This window comes from Apiospora aurea (genome assembly GCF_038362705.1).
Source record: "Apiospora aurea strain CBS 24483 chromosome Unknown utg000009l_segment0_segment0, whole genome shotgun sequence".
Taxonomy (NCBI): Eukaryota; Fungi; Ascomycota; class Sordariomycetes; order Amphisphaeriales; family Apiosporaceae; genus Apiospora; species Apiospora aurea.
This window is the reverse complement of record NW_027117396.1, coordinates 526,091-549,675: the sequence shown is the minus strand read 5'-3', so window position 1 is coordinate 549,675 and position 23,585 is coordinate 526,091. Positions and strand designations below refer to the sequence as shown.

At 53.0% G+C, this 23,585-nt stretch overlaps 6 protein-coding genes across 6 annotated transcripts; 1 reads left to right on the top strand and 5 right to left on the bottom strand.

The window, feature by feature from the left end:
* Positions 1–269: 269 nt before the first annotated feature.
* Positions 270–1,839, bottom strand: PG986_013278 (uncharacterized protein; the record flags this gene model as incomplete). Its single annotated transcript, XM_066849500.1, has 5 exons — positions 270–425; positions 522–961; positions 1,032–1,143; positions 1,206–1,462; positions 1,524–1,839. The coding sequence occupies 5 exons, from the start codon at positions 1,837–1,839 to the stop codon at positions 270–272; spliced, it is 1,281 nt and encodes a 426-aa protein (XP_066693643.1).
* A 1,420-nt stretch (positions 1,840–3,259) lies between these two features.
* On the bottom strand, positions 3,260–4,963 carry PG986_013277 (Catalase; the record flags this gene model as incomplete). Its single annotated transcript, XM_066849499.1, has 4 exons — positions 3,260–3,443; positions 3,507–4,300; positions 4,358–4,509; positions 4,597–4,963. 4 exons carry the CDS (start codon positions 4,961–4,963, stop codon positions 3,260–3,262), a joined length of 1,497 nt encoding a protein of 498 aa, XP_066693642.1.
* Positions 4,964–5,872: 909 nt separating this feature from the next.
* On the bottom strand, positions 5,873–8,125 carry PG986_013276 (bifunctional catalase-peroxidase cat2; the record flags this gene model as incomplete). Its single annotated transcript, XM_066849498.1, has 1 exon — positions 5,873–8,125. One exon carries the CDS (start codon positions 8,123–8,125, stop codon positions 5,873–5,875), a length of 2,253 nt encoding a protein of 750 aa, XP_066693641.1.
* Positions 8,126–11,565: 3,440 nt separating this feature from the next.
* Positions 11,566–13,296, top strand: PG986_013275 (uncharacterized protein; the record flags this gene model as incomplete). Its single annotated transcript, XM_066849497.1, has 2 exons — positions 11,566–11,807; positions 12,033–13,296. 2 exons carry the CDS (start codon positions 11,566–11,568, stop codon positions 13,294–13,296), a joined length of 1,506 nt encoding a protein of 501 aa, XP_066693640.1.
* Positions 13,297–13,673: 377 nt separating this feature from the next.
* Positions 13,674–15,459, bottom strand: PG986_013274 (uncharacterized protein; the record flags this gene model as incomplete). The annotated part of the gene is made up of 3 exons (XM_066849496.1): positions 13,674–14,909; positions 14,956–15,205; positions 15,269–15,459. The coding sequence occupies 3 exons, from the start codon at positions 15,457–15,459 to the stop codon at positions 13,674–13,676; spliced, it is 1,677 nt and encodes a 558-aa protein (XP_066693639.1).
* Positions 15,460–16,459: 1,000 nt separating this feature from the next.
* Positions 16,460–19,667, bottom strand: PG986_013273 (uncharacterized protein; the record flags this gene model as incomplete). Its single annotated transcript, XM_066849495.1, has 9 exons — positions 16,460–16,591; positions 16,650–17,236; positions 17,419–17,875; positions 18,121–18,592; positions 18,642–18,696; positions 19,003–19,170; positions 19,231–19,301; positions 19,352–19,477; positions 19,537–19,667. 9 exons carry the CDS (start codon positions 19,665–19,667, stop codon positions 16,460–16,462), a joined length of 2,199 nt encoding a protein of 732 aa, XP_066693638.1.
* Between the last annotated feature and the right edge of the window lie 3,918 nt (positions 19,668–23,585).

Genomic DNA, 23,585 nt, shown 5'->3' with positions numbered 1-23,585 from the left:
GTCGAGTATCCTGAGACCTCACCGAACGACTCTGCGCTGTCACGATGGCAAGTATGTCCATTAACGTTGCACCTCAAGTCCACATTTCCCTAGGCTTTGATCGTGTATCATATCTGTCTACCTTGATGTCTTACCAAAGCCCATGCCAGCTGCAAGTCATGCAAATGCTGCAAGCGCCGCCCAGCATTGATGTTTCCCATCGCCTAGCAGCGGGTATGGGAAGGAGAATAAGGTATGCTCAGAGTCTATGCCTGACGGATGCCCGTTCCTCAAAGAGACGGTATCAAGGCTTGCATGCCTTGCCATATCTCAATACTACTGGGCCGGATGTGGCTTGCAGGCAGAACGAAGCCGCTCGATCCGCTTCCTCCGCCTCTGAGCTCGACAGCCCATGCGTATGTGGTTCCAGCGACATCCGTCATGTACTGCAACAGTCTGGTCAGCAGCTCCCTGTTTTTCTTTATTTTTTTCCCTTCTTTTTCTATCAAAGTACAAACGGGGAAAATCGCGATATCACTTACATCCGTGCTGCCCCCAGTCGCCGCATAGAGCGTCGAGCAGATTGGGCCGTAGGTGAATCTCTTGCCATAGGGCTTGGCAATGGCAGCTTGCAACGTCCCTGCCAGAGACTCCTGCTTGGCATCGTTGCTCGATCTCTTCGAGCAGGTGTAGCCGTACGGCAGAAGGATATACTGGCCATACGAATGGAAGTCGATGTAGAGCCTGATCCCCTTGCCGGCTGCAAGCTTATCGGTGAAGGCCTTGAGAACCTTGACCTCGGGGGTGTCACCAGCAGCCTGGCCTTTGTAGTCCTCGGCTGAAGGGTTGGTCGATGCACCACCGGAGACTTCCCACTTGTAAGGCCAGTTCCGGTTGATGTCTGTGCCCCTGGCCGAAGTGCTAGATCGAGGCATTCGGTTCTTCCGCCAGAGTCTGTCATTGCTCTGGGTGTAGGAGAAGCCTGTGGGGCTAGTAAGACGCAGGTTCTGCTAGATCGCGAGAGATATCAAATCAAATCAAATCAAACGCACCATCAGGGTTGACGACGGGGAAGAAATAGAAGTCATAGCTGTTCAAGAACCCCTTGATCGTGGCGTGGTTGCCGTATCCGGAGACAAGTTGGTAGGCAAAGTATTCGACAACCTGGGTTTCGGTCAGTGAGTCTCTGGTATACCTAATGGTTTGCTCGTGTCCAAAATCCATACCATGGTGGCGATCCATTCTCGGGCGTGAACGGTGCCATGGATGTAGATGGCCGGCTTTGAGCCACTCCCGCCGCTCCCCCACAGGTGAAGGCCAGTGATCTGACGCCCCTCGTACGAGGCTCCGATCTCGAGGATCTCCGAGTTCTGCGGAAGAGTCGACTGCAGATCTTTGAGGAATTGCAGATGATCGCTGTAAGGGTGGTAATTGTTGAACCACGAGTCACTGGGGAGAGCGTTGGCGCCGACCTCCGCAATGGCTGCCGAAAAAGACCGTCAGTATCTCCTCGAACTAATTCCAGTAAGACGTGCCGCACTCACAATTGAAGCTGACCAAGGGACCCTCGGCAGCAATGGAAGCACCCAAGTCCTCATCCAGAATGTCGCTGGGCAAATTCAAGGCCTCGAAAGCAGCCACGTCGCCGGGCGCGAGGGCAACGTCCATGTGGTCCGCATAGCTATGCAGCTCGAGCGTCTGCGCCAAGCTGGCAATCTTGCTCTTCAGTGACGGAAGTCCGTCGGTGGCATTGACCCGAACAACCTTGAAGCCATCGTAAACCACTTGCTCATCAGGGGCCGGAGTGACAGCCGCTGAAGCCAGAGAGGTTGCAGCCAGGACTACCTCGAGTAGTCTCATGTTGGATCAACTATGCAAGCGCGGCCGAGATCAAGTGGAAGTGCGAGCTACGATGCAAGAGAAAACCTAGCAAAGCGCCGGAAAGCCTGGTATTTATGTAGATTCGGTATCAACATTGCGTAAGGAGAAGTGAGACAGGACAGGAAGTTGGGCGCTTTGGGATGCGCTCTAATATGGATCGACCCCGGTATCATCACAGAAGGTGCATCCTAGCAAAGCAAGAATGAGGGAATGTAACGTAAAACAGGCCCAGGTCCAAGGGGGCAATAGCAGACGAATCCAATGGCAGGCGACATCTAGACGGTTCTCTTCTTGTGGGCTACATTGGGGTTCTTGGCCGCTCAGGGTGGGAAATAAAAAGGAGGTCTTCTGCATTTGCATGGCTTCCAAATGTGGCAGGACTTTCCGTCAAGAGTGATCGGTTGGTTGGTTGACATGATTACTTTAGATTAGGCCGAGTGAAGACGCATATGCTATCGTGAATACTACCTACTGTACTTGTTTGCCCTTTCTGTGTCAAATATACGACTTGCCAAAATGCATACACACGCAGATAGGTCTGTAAACGGTACGCAAACTCGAATGCATCGATGCAATGCAAAACCCCCGCGAACCGTCCCCTCGTTTACTGGTGGAAAATGGCAGACAAGGGAGGTGACTCGCCGATTATCCCCCCCAACCTGCCCCATATGGGTAATCGTTTAGACCCTAGATGCCTGCGCCTGATCATCGTTGGGGTATCTTGAGCCTTGGCTGCAACCCCAACGATAAGCAGCTTCCTAGCCGAGGAAGACCTCCGGTCATGCCAGTGAGCTTATTCAGGTTCGTTGGCCGTTGCTTCCAGGGCCTTGGCATTAGAAGAGCGGTATTGGTCCTTTATACATCGCACCTATTGTGGTGATCTATTGTTTGCGTTCCGGTATACCACATTTGCAGGTGTTTGACATGTACGTTGACCAGATGTTTGGATTCTTGTATGTTTAAGCCATGCTGGCTTCTTCAGGATCCGAGTGTCACCATTTACATACCTGTAATCAATATATAGTTCTACGGGTATCAAAAAGGGGGTCTGGCGCTCAGTTAGGGGGCATATGATATGATGGCTGGAATGAGCCGTTAATGACCTCACGCGCACTTCAAGAAAGGCCATTGGTTGCAGGTATCCCAACTTTCCGCACTTGTACCTGGCACCAACCCAGATAACATATTCTCTAAACCAAACGGAGTTCGGCATATGCTTCTGGATCACCCTTGCAATACAATGATCGTCAGGTACAGTAATCGTAACGCTTCACCACTATACCATCCTTACTTGGTCCTATCACAAGCATACCGTAGCCCGCTCGACTCGTTACTTCGTCCCAGTGAAGCATGCAGTAGGAACTACCTATGGAGAAACCCTCCTCATCATACGCGCCAACTACAACCTGGGCACGCTCTTCTCAGTGGCGGACTCAATAGCAGACCCAAGCTCTGGGTTGACCCGAGAGAACATTTGATAGGTGCGGCGACGGGTGTCAACATGGGCGTTGCACAAGTGTCCAGCCACGTTGTTGATGTAGTTCTCCTGCTGGCCAGGGGTTCTACCGAGAACCTTCCACAGCCTAGAAACCCGGTTAGTTAGGCCGCCCATAGTCGCACAACACCCAATGCAAAATGGCACTTACCCGTTCGCTTGTTCATAGTCATGGGGCTGCATGTCGTCAAAGAGTGCGGTGACGGCCTCGCCCGCCCACTTCTCGTGGGGGTTAGTCGGGCTGATAGGATTGTACGTCAAGGGTCGATAGCTGCTCGGATAGTTGGGGTTGGCCCCATAGTTTCCATTCACAGACATGGCACCGTCGCGCTGGTAGGGGTTGAACGCCTTCAGGGGCGCATTGACCGGGATCTGCTGGTAATTGACACCCAGCCGGTGTCGATGCGTGTCAGGGTAGGAGAAGAGGCGTGACTGGAGGACGGGGTCGGCCGACGGTTCCACACCCGGCACCAGGTGGCTCGGAGAGAAAGCAACCTGCTCGATCTCGGCAAAGTAGTTCTCAACGTTCCTGTTGAGAGTCATCTTGCCGAATCGGCGCAGAGGAACCTCGCCCTGGGGCCACACCTTGGTAAGGTCAAAGATGTTCCACTTGAACTTCTCGGCTTGCTCCGGGGTCAGGACCTGGACGTAGACGGTCCAGCTGGGGTGTTCACCCCGCTGAATGGCCTCGAAGAGGTCTTGGGTCGAGAAGTCTGGGTTCTCCGATGCCATTTTGCCAGCTTCCTCGTTCGTCATGGTCTTGCTGCCCTGGTCGGTCTTCAGGTGGATCTGGACGTACACGAAGGAGCCATCTGGCTTGACGAACTTATGGGTGTGCCCGCTGTAGCCGTTCATGAAACGATATGAGTACGGTGTGCCTCTATCCGAAAATAGGTGCATGACCTGGTGAATGGACTCAGGGTGGGTGCTGAGATAATCCCAGAACTAGCAGTATAGCTTGTCAGTGGGTGTATGTTGGAGGGATAGTTGGTGTTCACTCACCATGGTAGCATCCTTCAGGTTGGTCTGGGGGTTGCGCTTTTGGGTGTGGATGAACAGCGGGAAGTTGTTCGGGTCACGCAAGAAGAAAACGGGCGTGTTGTTGTAAACCCAATCCCAGTTCCCATCCTCGGTATAGAACTTGATTGCAAAACCTGTACCATCGCCAATCAGTTTCTTTGATGCCCCTAAGTACCTAACTTAAGACAGCGCCAGTTGGGTGAACTGGAGGTCGTGCATACCTCTGGGATCCCGCGCGCTGTCGGCCGAACCCTTCTCGCCGCCGACGGTCGAGAACCGCGCAACGCACGGCGTCTTCTTCCCAACGCCCGTCAGCATGTCAATAGAGCAGATGTCGCTGATGTCGTCAGTGACCTCGAACTCGCCGTAAGCGCCGGCGCCCTTGGCGTGGACGACTCGCTCGGGAATACGCTCCCGGTCGAAGTGGGCGAGAAGATCGATCAAGTGGAAGTCCTGCAGCAGCAGCGGACCCTGCGTGCCAACCCGCTGCCACTTGCTTGGGTTCTCGACGGGGCAGCCGTTGGAAGTGGTATAGACGGGCTGCTCATTGTACTTGAATGTAGAAGCGGGAGCACTGTTGGTGGCCATGATTACGGTAGCAGCACTGTGCAAGGGAGCCTTGGGTATGCCCAGTAAGTAAGTAGTTGGATGTGGCAGTGCGAGTAATTCTCTCTTCACAGACGTATCAATCCAATGGAGGATCTCAGTAGGATGCAGTTGTTGAGGTTCTTTCGGGTAAGGCCTCGTTCCTCCAAATCAGCAGGCAAATAAAGAGAATGAAATTGGTCAATACATGTAAGCAAGCAGCTGCCTGTACGCCATTGAAGTCATATGCCACCACCCAACGTATGTTGCCCCTCTTCCCTCTGTAGATAACCCTGGTGGCTGGCTATTCGGGTCGGATAGTGGGACAATGAGACAGCGGGACAGCAGGACAGCGGGGTATGGGGTATAGGGCATGATATCACAGGTAAGGGCTATGGCCAATCATGGAAAAGGTATTTGAGCGTGACTGTTGGAACAACTCGAAGAGGCTAAGGAGACTGGGTCCGGTGCATCGTTAGTACCCGAGCTCTTGCGAATGCCCTCCGTGGCTCGAGTTGCTGTCAGAACCGACCTCTTCTTGATGTACCAGGCTGTCCAATGTTATACAAAGCAGAATGGTATAAAGATACACACACTATGGAAGTTGTAGTCGTTCAGGCATAAATTATGTTGGAGATTCACAACCACCACCTGGAACTATTGGGGACGATAGCAATTGCATCCACATCTACCTTGATTACAGCAAGAGCAACCAGTACTCATTAGCTGAGTCAGGGACCAATTCAGACTAACATTGATCACTCCCAGGTAGAGATTACATAGGTAGGTAGGTACTTTATCAATTTTCTTTGGTCGATAAGAGAATCCAATTGGAAAGTTCCGTAGTTGCCATTACAGTCTGAAATCTCAATGTTCAATCTGGGCTAGTACCGTTCTCCCTGCTGCATAACCCTATTTCTTCAAGTCAAAGCGATCCAGGTTCATGACCTTGTCCCAAGCCGCCACGAAGTCCTTCACAAACTTCTCGCTTCCGTCCGAGCTGCCGTAGATTTCGGCAAGCGCGCGAAGCTCGGCATGCGATCCGAACACGAGATCGGCGCGGGTGCCGGTCCACTTCTTCTGCCCGGTCTTGCGGTCAATGCCCTCGTAGATTTCCTTGTCGCTTCCTGATGCCTTCCACGCCGTGTTCGTGTCGAGCAGATTGACAAAGAAGTCGTTCGTGAGTTGACCCGGGCGGGTGGTGAAGACGCCATGGGCCGAACCGTCGTAGTTCGTGTTCAGGGCTCGCATACCACCAATAAGCACCGTCATTTCAGGTGCAGTCAGCGTAAGCAGGTTGGCCCGGTCCACCAGGAACTCCTCGGTTCGAACCCGGGATACCGACTTTCCGTAGTTACGGAACCCGTCTGCATGGGGCTCCAGGTGGCCTACCGACGCGACATCAGTCTGCTCCTGCGAGGCGTCCATGCGGCCTGGCGCGAACGGGACCTTAATGTTGTGGCCGGCATCCTGCGCCGCCTTCTCTACGGCGGCACCACCTGCCAGTACAATCAAGTCGGCAAGAGAAATCTTTTTGCCGCTGCTGTTGAATTTACTTTGCACCCCTTCAAGCGCCTTGAGGACCTCGGCCAACTGTTGAGGGTTGTTGGCTTTCCAGTTGCGCTGCGGCTCAAGTCGGATACGAGCACCATTGGCACCTCCGCGCTTGTCACTTCCACGGAAGGTAGAAGCTGATGCCCAGGCAGTGGAGACAAACTTGGAAGGCTCGATGCCAGTGGCAAGGACTTCTTTCTTGAGGGCGGCAACGTCATTCTCGTCGACGAGCGGGTGGTCGACAGCAGGGATAGGATCTTGCCAGATCAAATCCTCCGAGGGGATCTCGGGACCGAGGTATCGGGAACGGGGACCCAGGTCTCGATGCAGCAGCTTGAACCATGCGCGAGCGAAGACGTCCGCCAATTGGTCCGGGTTCTCGTAGAATCGACGAGAAATCTTTTCGTAAGCCGGATCGAAGCGTAGCGACAGATCCGTTGTGAGCATGGTAGGCTTCAGTTTCTTGGAAGAGTCAAAAGCGTGGGGAACGACTTCACCAGCGTTCTTCGCAACCCACTGGTTGGCACCAGCTGGGCTCTTGGTCAGCTCCCACTCGTTCTCGAACAGACTCGTGAAGTATCCATTGCCCCATTTCGTGGGGGTAGTGGTCCACGTCACCTCGAGGCCACTGGTGATGGTATCGGGGCCCTTTCCAGAGTTGTAGCCGTTAGCCCATCCGAGACCTTGTTGCTCAATGGGGGCATCTTCCGGCTCCTTGCCGACATTGTCCGAGCTGGCGGCACCGTGGGTCTTGCCAAAGGTATGACCACCGGCAATGAGCGCCACTGTTTCCTCATCATCCATAGCCATGCGGCCGAATGTGGTTCGGATGTCATGGGCGGCCGCAATGGGGTCAGGGTTGCCATCCGGACCCTCCGGGTTTACATAGATGAGACCCATATGAGCGGCCGCTAGCGGATCCTCAAGCTGGCGAGGCTCGGAGTGTGACTTTGCCTTGCCTTCTGCTTTCATAGACTCGTCACCATCGACTACGCCAGAGCCTTCGACGCCCTTGACGCCATCGGCGTAGCGTGACTCGTTGCCGAGCCAAGTCATCTCGCGACCCCAGTAGACCGACTCATCGGCCTCAAAAGTGTCAGGGCGGCCACCGGCAAAGCCGAAGGTCTTGCAGCCCATAGACTCGAGGGCAACGTTGCCGGTCAGGAGCAGAAGGTCTGCCCAAGAAATCTTGTTGCCGTACTTCTGCTTGATGGGCCAGAGCAGTCGGCGTGCCTTGTCCAGACTGACGTTGTCGGGCCAGCTGTTGAGGGGCGCAAAGCGCTGCTGGCCGTGACCACCGCCGCCCCGGCCATCGTATACACGGTAGGTACCGGCGCTGTGCCATGCCATGCGGATGAAGAGACCGCCATAGTGACCGAAGTCAGCAGGCCACCAGTCCTGCGAGTCCGTCATCAAATCGTTCAGATCCTTCTTGACAGCGTTGTAGTCCAAGCTCTTGAAAGCCTCGGCATAGTCGAAGTCGGTGCCGAGGGGATCGGACTTTGAGGTGTTCTGGCGCAGGATGTTGAGCTTGAGCTGCTCGGGCCACCAGTCGCGGTTCTTGGTGCCGCCGCCGCCAACGTTGCTTTTAAGGGGGCACTGGCCAGACATGGTTTTGGAGGAGTATAACTTGATCGAATGGATTGGTTTCTGTAGGAGGCGTACCTTTGGGCGAGGTAGGTGGGAGGAAGGGAGGATTGCGGAGAGAAGGGGAGTGAGGGGAAGAGGAATGGGCTGGCGTCGGGGGGCCGAGACTAAATACATCTGGATGGTTCTACCTGCATGGAGGGAGCATTACGCAAGGCCAGTCGGGAGTTATGGCTGAAACAGCTAAAGAATACCCTTTCTGGCCAGAAAAGGAGTGTATCAAGTAATGTACGGGTCGGGTCGGGTATGGTATGGTATGGTCGTTGCGGGGTTGGTCCAACGCAAACATTAAGTGGCACGGTGACTGACTACATGTACATAACTTCATACGCCAATGAAGTGAAGTGAGAAGTGAGTGGCGGGATGCGGACGCGGGTTGATTCACTTTTACTACTAGAGCCGTTTCGTCACGCGGGGTCGGGCTGGCCTCTCGTTTCTGTCTTCGGTCGATTTTCGAGTAAGGTACAGGGTTTTTTTATTATTATCAATATTTTCTATCAACGACAGCTGTAGCTACATGTCAAGTACATGCGTAGTTCACCAAGCTCCAGCTGGGCAATGCATGTGGTTTGATACTCGTGGCAGTCTCAACTTGTTCACCAAAGCTTTGCATAACGGTAGGAGCGCTCATCACTCCGTGTATGTACCTAAGGTAGCCACCCAGCCACCCAGCCACCCAGCCACCCTGTAGTTCTGAGCCAGAGGAGGCAGTAGGAGGAGGGGCGGCCATTTCTGTTTGCTGGCCGAGCAAAAGCTTCCAACCATCCATTGATAATATCCCGAAGGCGAAGGCGAAGGGAGCTCTCTAGGCCAATGTTTGATACGGGGATACAATCACGAACGGTGGGGGGGGCGTCCAATTCCAACCAATGGGAATTACGATATTTCGAGCTCTCCACCTGGCCCATCTTGACCCCGCGGGATCTCTGGTGGAACTGGTGAAAATGGATCTCAGCATCTGGGCCCCGCACGGCCAATGCCCACATTTCTTTCCACGGCAGAAGGTACTGTAGCCCCAAGGGTCGCTTCGGCTTTTACGGAAACTCGTTCACACTGGACCTACCTACCAGTACACGGCTCGGCATCTATCAATGACAGATTTGAGGTATATACATGTGTGGATGCCATATATCAAGGGAGCAGATCACCGTGTACAGAGACTAGTTGTTGGGTGTTGAATCATCACAAGTAAAGAAGATGCGTATAGTCCCAGTTGACGGAGGACGAGGCGGGCGGCGGGCGTCGACTGATTCGTACCTAAGCAACACATGCACGCAACTTACGGCAGCGGTTTCGGCTGGTTTCACCAATTCAACAGTTGACGACTCGCTCGCGTGTCGTCAATGACATTGAGACGCCCAGAGGGATCAATTGGACAAGCCCGAGTTTAGCGCCACCTTCGTTGACAAATCCATCATGCACTCCTTGGAGCAGCGCCAAGGACAAGCAGCATTTCCCGCCGGTTTACGGCTGACTTTGTGGCAGCGTAGTTGATAGACTCGGACCGGTAAGATTCGACCAATCGGCATTTACACGTTTGTCACATTGGATACTTCATGGGCATATTGGTGTCCCTACATCTCGAACCCGTTTTATGATCCCGAGATTCGGCCGCTGCCTCTCAGAGGGGTGGAAAGGGTGCCTCTAGGCTCGGCATGGCTGCACTACCTTACAACGGTAGTTTATACCACACGCAATGGGGACAACCCATCAACTGCTTGTTACCCATGGGGGAGGGGCAAAGGATCAATATCCACTACTTTACTCTCACACTCCCGGAGAACCACCTGCTCCTCCCCACCCGTAATGTTGCACGTGATGGCCAGTCCCCTCTTTTGGTTGTAAGTGAGATTCGGAGCTGACTTTGCCCGCGGACATTCAGAGCGGTCTGGAAGCCTGATATACCTAAATCGCGAATCCCTCCTCAAAGAAAGGGGTTCTTCGACACGAAAAATAACATCCCACTAGAACACTCCATCACATCGCCAATCAACCACAAGGATTGAAGATACAGGTAAGAGTGATGTCCTCTGGAAACATATCTGGAGACACAGCCAAGCACGGCAGGCTGTGCATTTGGTTGCTGAACTTCGTTAAGTTTTCTTTTACTCAACCAGTCTCGACAGACGACGAGTGAGTCACGAGATCCAGACTCACTCGTGGGTTGGTCATTTCTTGGGATTCGCTAAACCGCATAAGCCAACCTTGAGTGTCAACGAACCCCAAGGGCGCGTAAGCCACAATATCACTCTTTCACTGTACTCAACAAGCTGTCAGTGGATGGCGCATATGTTTCGCAAAATGCCACTCTTGAGCTTCTCCGGACATCGTATGTGGCCTGTCTCAGTGAGCACAAAGGGCGTTTCAAGGAGATCACCAACTCCAAGAATGTCCTGTAAGCTTTCAAGGCCGACCCGAAAGCCGATAGTAGCGTTTTCTTTCCTTCATGCCCGTCAGACCCGTGGATAAGCATTGCGGCTCCCACCCGGGCAACGCGCTGTGGAAACAGTAAACGTGGTGTGTGAGAGCCATATCTGGTTTCTCGGGACTCACTCCAAGAAACCAGGTTGGTGATAGGTGAGATGCCACGCCCCTATCGAGAGAAAGCCGAACTGGACTGGGTCGAATGGACCCAGACTTCTGCCGGTTCAGATATTGTCGTAGGAAACACCATCGGGCAATGCCAGGCACATCTCGGCGGTGCTGGCAAACTTGAAGCGAGCATGGGTGGGTGGGCTTAACCTCTTGCGTACCACACGAGACCACTCTTGATACCTTCGGGGTCCGGTGCACTGTTCTCATCGCATGAAAAGCAAATCCGAGAAACTCTCGCAAGATATCAATATTACGCCCTATCCATGCTCATGTTTCGAGAAGCTTGGGGCCATCGAGCCGGTAATATTGATCACGACCACCTTTCTCCGGGGCTGGAGGGTCTTGGCTGTGATTTGACGCTCGGATCTGCCTTCGCATAGGTGGCTCTATGGTGCGAGCAGGTGTGGTATTCGAGGGCCCTTAGCCAAGGCAAAAAAACAAAGGCATGGGTCAAGGAATATCGATAATTCTAGGTGCTGACAGTGTCTTTTATCATAGCATTCTATCTCCTAATCTGAGGGGTCTTGCTTTGGCAGGCTTGTGGGCCGGTGTTATGCAAGAAACTTTCACTACGACCCTGATTGGCTGCCGGCCCCCGAACAGGCACCAGGATTAGAAGAGTCGAGACCTTGGGTTCGGTTCCTCCTGCGGGCCTGCGGGCGGCTACACCGCATTCATTCTTCGATACCTACTCGACACGCGTGCCGCACTCCCACCAGCCAGTCCCTCATCTCTGAACACAATCAGAGGGCAGTGGCGGGCTGCTTACCTTGTGTAGCCCTATCGGGATTTCTAGTTTCGAGTACAATATGCAGCCTGACAACCCAGTCCCCTTTCGTACCTTCTGCGTGTTGGCTCCCACGCCTGGCCCGTCCCGTTCACTCCCAGATGCGAGCCCGAGGATCTCGGACGTGTCCACCAAGTGGGAGCACTACGGCGAGGAAACTTGGCATGCCATGTACCCTCACATAAGAAGACTATACCTGGATGAGGATCGTAAGCTCGATGAGGTAATGAAGTATATGGAAGCCCATTTTAGTTTCAGACCAACGTATGTAACCATCTAACCCATATTCATTGCACAATGACCCTGTTCCGTATCAAGTCCCACCAGGTGCATACTCCGGGTTGACGAAGGCTGACATGATAGCTCAACTGCAGAAAGGCCATGTATAAAAAGAAGCTAGCAAGATGGAAGTATGGTCACCACCCCGGGCACATGACTACAGGTATGCACAATACCCACATGTATACAGGCCTAATGCCATTATTGCAGATTTCGAAAGTACAAGGTCCGCCAGGACCATAACAGAAGTGCGACACCGCGGGAGCAGCGGATACAACCCGGCTCGACTCCCGGCGCTACCAAGAGCTTGGTACTGCCGACCAAAAGCTATCCGATAGATCTTCCCGTGCTGCCAGCCCAACCTTCTTCATTGCCGTCCTACCAGGCCAACCTTCGTTACCTGACCAAGGTGCGGGACTGGGCCACATCATACTTCGACTATGGCCAACCAGCACAGGAGGCCTCCTTGGAACCACGTGCGCCGCACTTAGCAGCCGAATTCGTTAATACTTCCTTTAAGCTCGTAGACGAGCTTCTCCAAAGACACCACGGCCAGCTCGCCGGCCGAGTGGCGCGGCAAGCTTTCGCCCGGGCCGAGGATCTGTTCTGCGGCGAAACGCCGGTCTTGCTCATGAACCTCTCCGAGCTCATCTACACCATTGCGGCGAGAGAGCAGCTCCGGCTCTTTGAGTTGTTCGTCGACTATCTACTAAGTCTGGCCGAGGCCAAATATGGCTACGGGCACCCGCTCGTCCAGGTCATGGCCAGCCTCAAAAAAGCAGCCGCAGGAGAGGTCGACCTCTCCGCCTTGCTGGAGCAGGGCGCTTTGGTCGGTAGCAACATCATTTGTATCAAGGTGGATCCTCACGACAGAGTGCTCTTGTCGGGCGTCATCTGGGATTCGGGTTCGATCCAGTACCCGGCGCAGTTGATGATGCCAGCCATGACGGGCTTTGTCCGCACGCTCAGAGCCGACTCTACGGTCGACCCAGCCGACGCCTTGGTGGCTCTGTGGAAGGAAAAGGTACGCGATTACAAGACAAGCCCTGGGATATTGGACACACCGACGCTGCAACTGCTAGCCGAGACGGAAATCAACGACTCATATACCGCTCTTCGGGTTTCATCGCCCCTCCTTACCGGCGAAAGTCTGCTGCGATCATCGTCTTCCGGCACAGATAACCATGCCGAAGCAACGCAGCTGCATGCCCAGGGCGCGGCACACGCCAACGAGCTGGGAGCCTTGGCCGATGAACGGGAAGGGGCGCTCTATGTCGCCGTGGCCAAGACAGCACGTGCTGTCAAGCTCCGTGAATACGTACACGGTCGATACGCCATCAAGACGGTGCTTGGCATGTTCCGCCTGGCGAGAATACTTCGCCTTTCGGGAAGAGTTGAGGACGCAGCAAAAACGAGACGGGATGCCATACAGAGGATGCCGGGTCTTTTGGGAGACATTCCTAGCGAGGTTTGACAACGCCGCCGTTGCTCTCAAAACTGCACGACAAACGAGCATCGTTCGCTCGACCAGGAGGATTTTGTTACCGCCCTTCGTTGTACAAGGGGACGATATCGGTCTCGTCAGCGACCCGAATAAGGGAGGGCCCATAAAGAGCTGACTCGTAAACGAACCCTGCATCATATACCTGGGGCCAAAAGAACTCGATACCTGGGTTTGGATGTTCATACTACTACTGATATTTCAGCTAACCATCTTTCTCTGTCAATTTCCCCCATCTTCTATAAGACGACCGACAAGAGAACCTCAGGATGCATGTTGTACTCCCTGCGCCGAGCAACTTTGTATTATACATATTGATGAACCTGATGGATTTCCACCAGCGATCATAATCAAGTCGCGCCCCTGGAAAACAATTTTCTCAATTCCACCTGCAGACTGCTTCTTCTCTTCGTCTTCAGCTGCCTCCCACCACGGCCACTTGCTTCATCCTCTCGATCACCATCGTCTTGGGCGTCGAGGACCTGGCCACGGATCATGTGGTCGAACTCCTCCCGCTCCACCCTCCTCGCCCTCCTCCTGCCCGCGATGCTAATGCTTGGGCTGCCTTCCGTGACGTCAGCCCTAGCCCCAGGGCTTCGGGACCCGGCAGCCGTGGTCGGCCTGTAGAGGTCGAGGTATTCCTTGCTCTGGGGCGGCGGCGTGCGTGACCGGGATATGATGCGCTGGAGGCCTGAGATGACGGCCTCGGCGAGCGGTGAGGACGAGCGATGAAGCAATTCCCCGATAGGTGTACGCGAGCGGCTGGTGCTGCGTGGGCTGCCATTTTTGTCGCTGCTCCTCATGTCTGGCTCGGAGCTTGGGGTCTGAGGTCGCCTGGACGGGGGCGGAGCATGATAGTTCACGGCGGTGGTGTTGGGCCCGTTGGTTTTATGACTGGTATTACGACGCATCCGAGATATCTGCGAGGGGAGGAACAAGTCTGGGTAATGGTCGTTGGGGGTTTCTTGGTGAGAATAATAGGTGGAGGGTACTCCCTCAGATACGGTTTGTGCTACAACGCGGGACGATGGACGCTTTAGGGGCGGAGAAGTTACGAAAGAGGTGCCGTGCACCGGTACCGTAACAGATATATGGGGTATGTCTTCATGCACCGGGACCCGCGCTTTACTTGCCGAAGCTTGGTTATACGGAAGATGCGAGCGCCGGGGCGGAGTTCGAAGTCGGGGCGGAGGCGGAGATGGAGTCGTGGGACAGACAGTGTTGGGCGTTTCGGGAGGAGCGTGAGCTTTGGCAGGTGCTGATGTTACGTCCCGGAAGTGGTCGTCCAATACAGAGACCGGACGGGGCTCTACTTGGCGTCGCACACGATGCTGAGGCGATGATCGTTGCATCCACTTTGGGATGGGCTTTGTAGGGCTAGGCTTGAAGGCCGGTCCCCCCATTGGATCGAGGATCGAGATATAAATGGTCGAATCGAGCGGCACGACACAGTCGCCTTGGTCGCTGTCGGCCGAGCCGCCAGACGCAGCACCGTCGGCTGCATTGATCCTTTTGGAGCGCGGTCGTGTGCGGACACTCGTGGGCTCCTCGGAGACCCGGGCCATCTTGTTCGGCACCCTCTTGATCTGCCCCGTCACCGAGCGGCTGATGGTGCCCTCCTTCCTCTCCCACCTCTTCCGGTTCAGCCCCCCCGTCGATCTTGTCCGTCCGCCGCAGCGCCTTCTGCACGACCGTCTTGCGGTCGAGCGAGTCCAGCTCGACCTCGACGACGCAGTTGGCGCAGAGCGGGATCTCCAGGATCTCCTTCGCCCGGAAGTGCTCCACGTCCCAGACATCCCAGCCCTCCTCCCCCTCCTTTTCTACCTCGAAGTCGTCGTCAAGGAACAGCTCCTCGACCCGCGTGCCCTGCGTGACCCGCCGGCTCCCGCACAGTATACAGCCGTAGCAAGCGCGATGCCAGAAGCACTACCCGAGACTGACGCACTCGTCGCCGCGGCACACAACCTCGCCGCACACCCAGCAGATGGCCAGGTCGATGATGGCGTTGTAGCATGCCTCGCAGGTGAGGCGCGCCGCGCGGCCCAGGACGTGGGGCGGTCCCCGCGAGAGGTGCCAGCAAAACGTGCAGGTGAAGAGATGGGGATGGGGAGGAGCAAATTTTCGGGGCTGCGGCATTGCAGCTTGCCAGACCACACGATCCGGAAGTTGTGCTAGGTGGTTGGGGTACGTTTCCAGGGTTTTCCCCTCCGCTCGGAAACCCGAACAAGAAGAAAAGTCAAACGAGTGACGATAACGTAGTCCAGAGTAGCGATTGTAATTAATTATACTTTGTGGGCTGTGCAAATGATTGCTGAGATGATGGGATGCATATCTTACTGAAATATCAGGATTACGAAGGCGAATTTGTAGGTAGATGCAGGTGAGGATGGACTTTTACTTCAAGTTTGGTATACTTGACAAGAGCAACCTTGCAGAAAGTCAGGTACTGCGCACCTCAATTTTATTTGGTAGGAACGATCAGGCTGGCTAGCTCCCTAAATGTAAGGATATACACAAGCTGAAGAAGGTGCGCTATATTCCTCGCTCATCCACACTGAACGCAGTTCTTCACAGAGTCTGGCCACAGCATACCTACGCAGCAACACCCCTTTAGAGCTTGCCTTCTTGGAATGTGAGGTAGAGGAGCGGCTCAGTCGAGGGGCGGTAGCAGGCGAGATATGTAGTCACCACCCATTCAAAATGCGGGAAAACACGTTTTCTTTCTAGCTTTTCGTTGGTTCTTCTCGAGGACAATGCTATGCCGCTGCCATCTATCTCTAGCTCCAATGGCCGCTGCGCTGAATCTGCCAAGACAGGACTGGGAAAAATTGATCCGTCTTTCTCACAAGAACGAACCCAATGAATGTTGACACGTGAGTCTACCCCTGAAAATGAAGCACAAGAAAACCAGAAGACGCCTCGCCATGCGCATAAGCAGTACAGAACTGCCAGTAACAAGAAAAACTAAACGGATTAGGATCTTTGTTTTAGAAAGATCGGTCGATAGGTTACATGGCCCACGGGAGTGAAGGTAGGGGTATCATCATGAATCGTACATATGTAATATGTAGCATTAAAACAGTAAGAAGAAGGGTGAATAAAATCGGACGTGGGTGCGGACTGCGATTAGTTTCACTCACGGCTGGGCATCTCCAACATGACCAGCTGTGACGGCGGGTTCTGGTTCAGCCGGCAAACCAGACCGCGAGTTTGGTTGACTGGCCGTGACGGCAGGAGCAATCTCCGGATCGGGGATTTGGATGTCAAGCTTATACAGAGGTCAGTATCCGGCGAAAACGCAGCTGGCTGAGGACGAGAAAACCTACATTCATGTACCCAGTTCTCCGCAAAGGGACAATCTTGGGCGCCATTGCTGGATCTTCAATGCCAACGGCCTTTTCCATCTCATTGTTCCATTTCTCGATCCACAGTTCCAAAGTCTTAAGCCTGGATTTGGTATAGGTGAAGCCCAGATCGTCCCAGATCCAGCCAGTCACCAGGCCCATAACACCATCGACAATGTTACGCCAGTAATAAGGGTTGAATATAGGCACCAATTCGTTATTCAGTTTCTCAATGACACGACGGAATTCTTGTTCCGTAATACCGGCGGGATCCAGAATCTCGGGGTACAGGTTAGAAAACGTTGGGGCGAGGTCGCCTTCCAGTAGCCAATCCCTCCTGATCCGAATGACACGCGTGGCGGCATATTCGGGCGAGCCTATAGGAACATGAGGGTTCAGGTGAGGAAAGCAAGGATGCTGAGGTCCCCATTCTTCTCCCATGTCAGGCTGATCAGGGTCGCCCATAATGGATGAGTCAGTGGAAGAGATGGGCGACCCAAGCCCATCTGGCAACGAGACATTGTCATTGCTCCGGCGGGGGCTAGCGAATCCGGTCCTCGTTCTATGTCCTTGGAGAAGGAGCGTCCATATTCCTCAATGTCTGAGGACGCCATGATCGCTTTCCCTTTCCCTTTATCTGCCTTCCGAGGGTCTTCCTGCCAGTCCTGGCGAACCAAGCCGAAGCTGATGGCTCGGGCGCGAGATGTCACGCTTTGGCCGCGCTTCCGAAGCCCGCTAACCTTGGACTTACTGTCGGTTCGAGGCCGTTGCTTAGAAGGGCCTGCCTCGGCTTCTTGGGCAGGTGGCGACTGGAGCCCAGGCTTTCCGTCGTAGGAATGTCGCAGTGACCTGGGTAAGCTGATGCGATGATCGCCGCTGGCTCGTCCTTCAATCCGGAGGCTAGCGCGTGCCACAGCCGGGTGCTTATTCTGTCTCTGCTGCGGGAGAGTGAGCAGCGGATAGTCGCCTGCACCTGTGCCGATAGGGTCTCTTGGATCCGCACTTTCGTTTATCACGGGATGATCAAGTGGGACGTTCGGGGGCGGTGGAGTTGAGGCGCGTCGTCTTCGTGGTGATTGCTGTCGCGGCGGTGGTCTCGGAGTCGAATTCGTTGGATTCCAAAGACGCGCAGCAGCTGGCCGCCCAACAAATCGTTGTTGCTGGTGGCCGGGTTGAGTTGATGGGTCTGCAGAGTACAAGGAAGCCTGCTGCAAGAGGTTGTTTTCGGGACGAAAGGGTGTCCTTGCCAGAAGATTCCGGCGCGGGGGTTGGCGTGGAGAGACCGGTTGTGGTTGGCGTGGAGGGTCCTGGGTGGTGGTGGTGGTGGTGGTGGTTACAGCTTCCTCCTCGGCGAGAGTAGCATTAATCGGATCAGAAGATGGTTCAGTCTTGTCGGCGTCTCGGCGTGAATGTTGTTGCTGTTTCCGTACATCTAGGGCGGGCGGCGACAAACTCGTTGAAGGAAGGTCGACGTGTGAAGCCGTTTGGAAAAGCTAGCCGCAGCGGCCGGACGGGCGGCCAGGCGGTAAATCACGCGGACACGGCGGCGCCTTTGCTGGCCTGCGTGTCGGAGGTGGGAGTTGGGTTTACGCAATTGATGAAATGGAGATGGCGTTGATAAATCCTGGGCGACTGGGTTGGACGAGTTGTTGGGCAAGCCACACAGATGGCCGTTGGGGCTCCGCCTATTGCTGTCGGGGCACGGTGCCGGTATGAAGACCCAAGGCGTATTGTTGTTGTGTCGACGCGCGACCGGCGTTGTCGGTGTCGGTGTCGGGGTCGGGGTCGCGATCAGGTTGCAGGCCTGGGAGTGGTAGGAGAGGATTTGCGAGCAAATTGCTCTTCGTCGACCCGGTAGTCCTGGTTGGATGGTGGATTGAGAAGGTGTTGCAGTAGAGCCGGCAGTCAGGGGTCGTGAGATGCTCCTGCACCTGCTAGCCAAATGCAGCATAATGTTAGGCGCTGGGAAATTACCTAGTCGCTGTCCACGACCCAGCGAGGACCACTGCTTCTGCAGCCTCTGTTTTTGCTGGAATCCTTTAACTCTTTTGATCCATTCGTCCGGGGGCCCGGTTGATAACAGTCCGTCAATCAACAAGACAATCAATCAGGCAAGCCTTTGACAGAGTTAGGATGTATGTATGCAACCAAAGCATTCGAAGGGGCTTGATCGTGTCTGTGTCGTTCGGTTGGTCGGTTGGTTCTATTTTTCTCCCCCTTCTGAAGGTTCCGGTTGGTGTCCACAGTTTCAACCCAGACCACGATAGGGCTATCGGCTTTTCCAGCCTCACTAACAAAGCACTACCTCGTCCTACGGGCTAGGCAGAGTACGCACTTGACTGGAAGTGAGACCAAGAGGAGCCGTTGGCGTCGGCGGTGTGTGTTTCCTTCAGATTCTCCTCCCAGTCATACGAAGGGCCGTCGTTTCCTTCAATTGAGGTTTGGGGATGGTTGGCCTGATACACTTGCGTCACCCGGCCAGAGTCGTGTTCTCGTCCAACGGCTGGGCGTCCTCAAAGTGACACTGGGTCGGTCGTTTGTGGCTGTCGGGCTTGTTACTTACTTCTTATGATGATTGCCGATTGCCTCGCCTCGTAGGTAGCCGTAGCCGAACAAGGCAGCCAGCCTGCGAGTCTGTGGTCGTCTTGTTCCTCGATTCAGGGTTCAGTGTGGAAGTTACCTACCTAGGGTAGGTAAAGTAGGCATCGCCGAGGGTGTCAAACTGCCGGGTCCTTTCAGCTCTGCTCTTGCGCACACGTCTCGTATAAGTAGGTAAGTCTTGGTGTCTCCTCCAACGACTGCTCGCCGACCTAAGACATCATTCTCAGGCCCGGAAATGTCACCAAGAACAGGGCTTTAAATTGCATACTTGGTATTTATTGCCCCGTGGCAGGAATTTCCCCTGCCTTCCTTCTGCTCCCGCGGCCGCCCACCCGCGCTCTGCTCAGCTGCAGCGCCCAACCGTGAGCTGGCCAGGGGTTGGTCCCTGTCACTTCCCATGTTTGAGTGGTAGTAGCAGCCTGCTGGTGGATCGATATCAAAGAGGATCTCCTTCTTTCTTACCAGTCAACTGCGCTACAGACTCTAAGCACCACCCAAGAGACCCGAGTAAGTGGTTGGGAGAGATGCGACTTGGTCAGGAACCACCGGCTCACATCCACCTGCAAGGTACATCTCACGATTACTTAAGCCCGCATTGCGCATGCCAGTCAATCTATCGTCGTCATCCGTCACATTGAATTCCATGCAATGCCCAGTTGGTAAGAACCTCTTACGTATGTCCGTAGGTACCAAACATCTCTAATACGATCATTTGATCGAAGTTTATCAACCAGTGGTCGGCCGGGGTCAAATTGAAATGCATCTGCCCACGTACATCTAGACGAGTCTATCTCACTGCCTGATAGTCATGTAGTTGTTGGGCGAGCTGATTGATGCTCATGTTGGTCCATTCATACAACTACCCACTTTCGGTCATCTCCTATGCTTCAGCGTGTCTGTGCATCGACCGCATAAACCAGTAATCAAGGCATCCCATCGATCGTAAGTCGCTGCCGTTTCAATCTACCCACTGCATGCCGCTCTGTCCTCTTCTGCATTGCTGACGAGTTGGAACATCAGTGTTACGACTTTGAAGGGCGGCCCATTCGGATTCCAGGTCATTCGCGTGCCGTGGCTGGATATACGTATGCGTAAGTAGGTAAAGTCACCGAGCAAAGGTTTGTGCACACTCTTATATTTTACACCTACATGATATTTATTTAATTAATAGTTAAAAATAGAGTTAAAACGCTATTAAAATAATAAAAGATGTTTTACTTAAATCATTTATTAAAGTTTTATAAAATAATTTTTTCTAATAATTTATTCTTTTATTTTTAAAATATATTAACGTGGTTTACCACTACGCGACGCATATCACTTGGCGACGCACCTCAATTCAATTCCAATACAATTAAACTTCAACGCGTAATACCTCCACAACCATAATGCCTAATCAATCCCAAGAAGATCGGATAGTTTTAGCAATTCAAGCGACACGAAACGGACCGAATCAAATAAGCCAAAGAGCAGCAGCAAAAGCTTACAACATACCCGAATCAACTTTACGCCATCGAATCCACGGCCGAACTTCAGAACGCGAAATCCGACCGAAACGACGTAAAATAAATCCAACTGAAGAGGAGGTACTTCGCAAGCATATAATTGATCTGGATATCCGAGGGATGCCTCCCGATCTCGCTGGTGTAGAAGATATGGCTAATCTCCTTACCGCGTCGCGCGGCGGCGACCGCGTCGGCAAGCACTGGGTCAGGCGCTTTATCGACCGCAACCCGGACCTGAAGACCAAAATGAATCGTCGGTACGATTACCAGAGGGCTCTTTGCGAGGATTCTAAAGTTATTTCTGCCTGGTTTGCGCTGGTCGCGAATATAAAGGCGAAATACGGGATCGTCGACGAAGACATCTGGAATTTCGACGAGACCGGCTTCATGATGGGCATGATCGGGTCAACACTCGTCGTAACACGCGCCGAGCGGCGTGGAAAGGCGAAGTCGGTCCAGCCTGGTAATCGGGAATGGTCAACGGCGATTGAATGCATTAATTCGCAGGGCTGGTGCATTCCGCCGTTCTTGATCGTTCAAGGCCAATATCACCTCGCGAACTGGTCCCGCGAAACCGATTTACCGGGCGACTGGGTGATCAAGCCGACTTCCAATGGCTGGACCAACAACGAGACAGGCCTAGACTGGATCAAACACTTCGATAAACATACCAGATCGCAGACGAAGGGTCGCTACCGCCTCCTGATTCTCGACGGCCACGAGAGCCACATTTCGGCCGAATTCGAGGCATACTGCCAGGACAACGATATTATCACTATTAGTATGCCTCCCCATTCATCGCACTTGCTCCAACCTCTCGATATAGCACTTTATTCGCCTTTAAAACGTGCTTATTCGAAAGAAATCGAGCTATTTATCAAGGCTTCTATAAACCATATTACCAAGCTCGAGTTCTTTATCGCCTTTAAAGCCGCGCATTTTACTGTTTTTACGGAAGCCAACATCAAATCTGGATTCAGCGCATCTGGTTTAGTACCTCATAACCCTGACGAGGTAATTAGCAAGCTGAATGTGCGTCTCCGGACGCCTACACCTAACCCATCCCGTCCAGGGACGGCCAGTACCTACGACCCTCAAACGCCGTCCAACCCCCAACAAACAACTAAGCACTCTACTTATATCAAAAAGAGGGTGTCTACCCATCAAGGAAGCTCTCCGACGCCGATTTTAGATGCGGTAGACCAGATGGCGAAGGGTATGACCAAAATGGCCCATGAAATGACCCTTATGCGCGATAGGATGCATATGCTGGAGGAGGCTAATTTGGCACTTTCTAAGCGCCGGAGAGCCAAAAAGTCGCGAGTCCAGCTTGGAGGAGCCCTTACTATTGAGGAATCTCAGCAGCTACAGGACGAGAAGGCAAAAGGGAAGCGTTCAGCGCCCGATGAAGGTGAAAATGGGGGTTCGTCGAAGCGGAGGGCGACCGGTGGAAGGCGCTGTGGTGTTTGCGGCGAGACAGGTCATAATGCGCGAACATGTGAAAAGGATATAGAATCAAGCGAGGAATCGGATAGCGAGTAGTTTTAATTGATTTTAAGCGTTGTGGTTGAATTAATTTATGTAAAAGGGTCGAGAAGTGGAAAAGGTGCGTCGCCAAGTGATATGCGTCGCGTAGTGGTAAACCACGTTAAGGGTTAAAAATAAAAATAAATGTTTTAAAAAAAAGTACTTTTATTTTTTATATAATCACTAAGACGTTTAAGTATTAAATTTTTTGAAAATAAGGCTTTAATAAAATTAAATTATATTTTAAAATATCTATAAGTTATAAAAATATATTTTCTAAATATTTTTACTTTATTTAAAAAAGATTTAAATTAAAATAATAAGTTTTTTAATTTTTAAGTATTTCATTTAATGTGAAATTAATTTTATAAAATTACTTATTTAGGAGTAAATAGGTGAGAAAAATAAAGATATGCATAAACTTTTACTCGGTGACTTTACGTCCATATATTAACGGCATGAATCATGTCATGCCGCTGCGGTGTTCAATGCCGTGTGAATACCTATCTCTCGCTTGAGGTAAATCGAATAAGGGGCAAAATAAAGTCTGACTTGGCGTTGGGTACGGGTTGTAGTATATTTGCTCGTTCTATGAGAAGAAAAGGAAAAAAAAGGAAACAAGGAGCGGTTTAAGCCTTCGCGATCGAAACGAGCGATTGGCTCACTGTACTGTAGCAAGCATGCATCATGCTGCGGGAATTCTTCAAGCCTAACACACTCTGTACTCGCGATGCCTTCGTTTGCAGTATTCCGGTATCATGACAGCTTTTCGTTTGTCTTGTTATGTACTGGGCGAGTGCCCGGGGGGGTCTGGGCCATTGAACACAGGGAGCAGTGGCAACCTATTATAGTATGCGCACTTGGTACTACAGGCCTTGAAGCCTTATGTGCCATCAAAACGTCCGGTTCATCTGGTCTTGCGAAAGATTGAGGCTGTTTTGTAGAGAGAAACTTGAGACAACTCGTTGAGGCTCAATCTCCTCCTTGTGTACACCGGCGCAAAGCTTCCTCAACAATGTCGGACAAGCGGACTATCAAACGGTTGCCCCTGTACGTCGTACAAGTACATAAGGTAGCCCGCCCCTCAGATCCGGTCATTTGTATTGATTGATCAATCAGTCGAATATACTTTGCTGGCAAGCAAATAGTTTTAGTAAGTCCCTCCCTAGCCTGCACATGTTCACTGGCGTTTGAGTGATAGCAAAGAACGCCCTCTTCATTCTCGCAAGGGGATGAAGGCCTTCCCCACAGAGGAGGGGTCGTAATCAGCCCTGGGGCCTTGTGC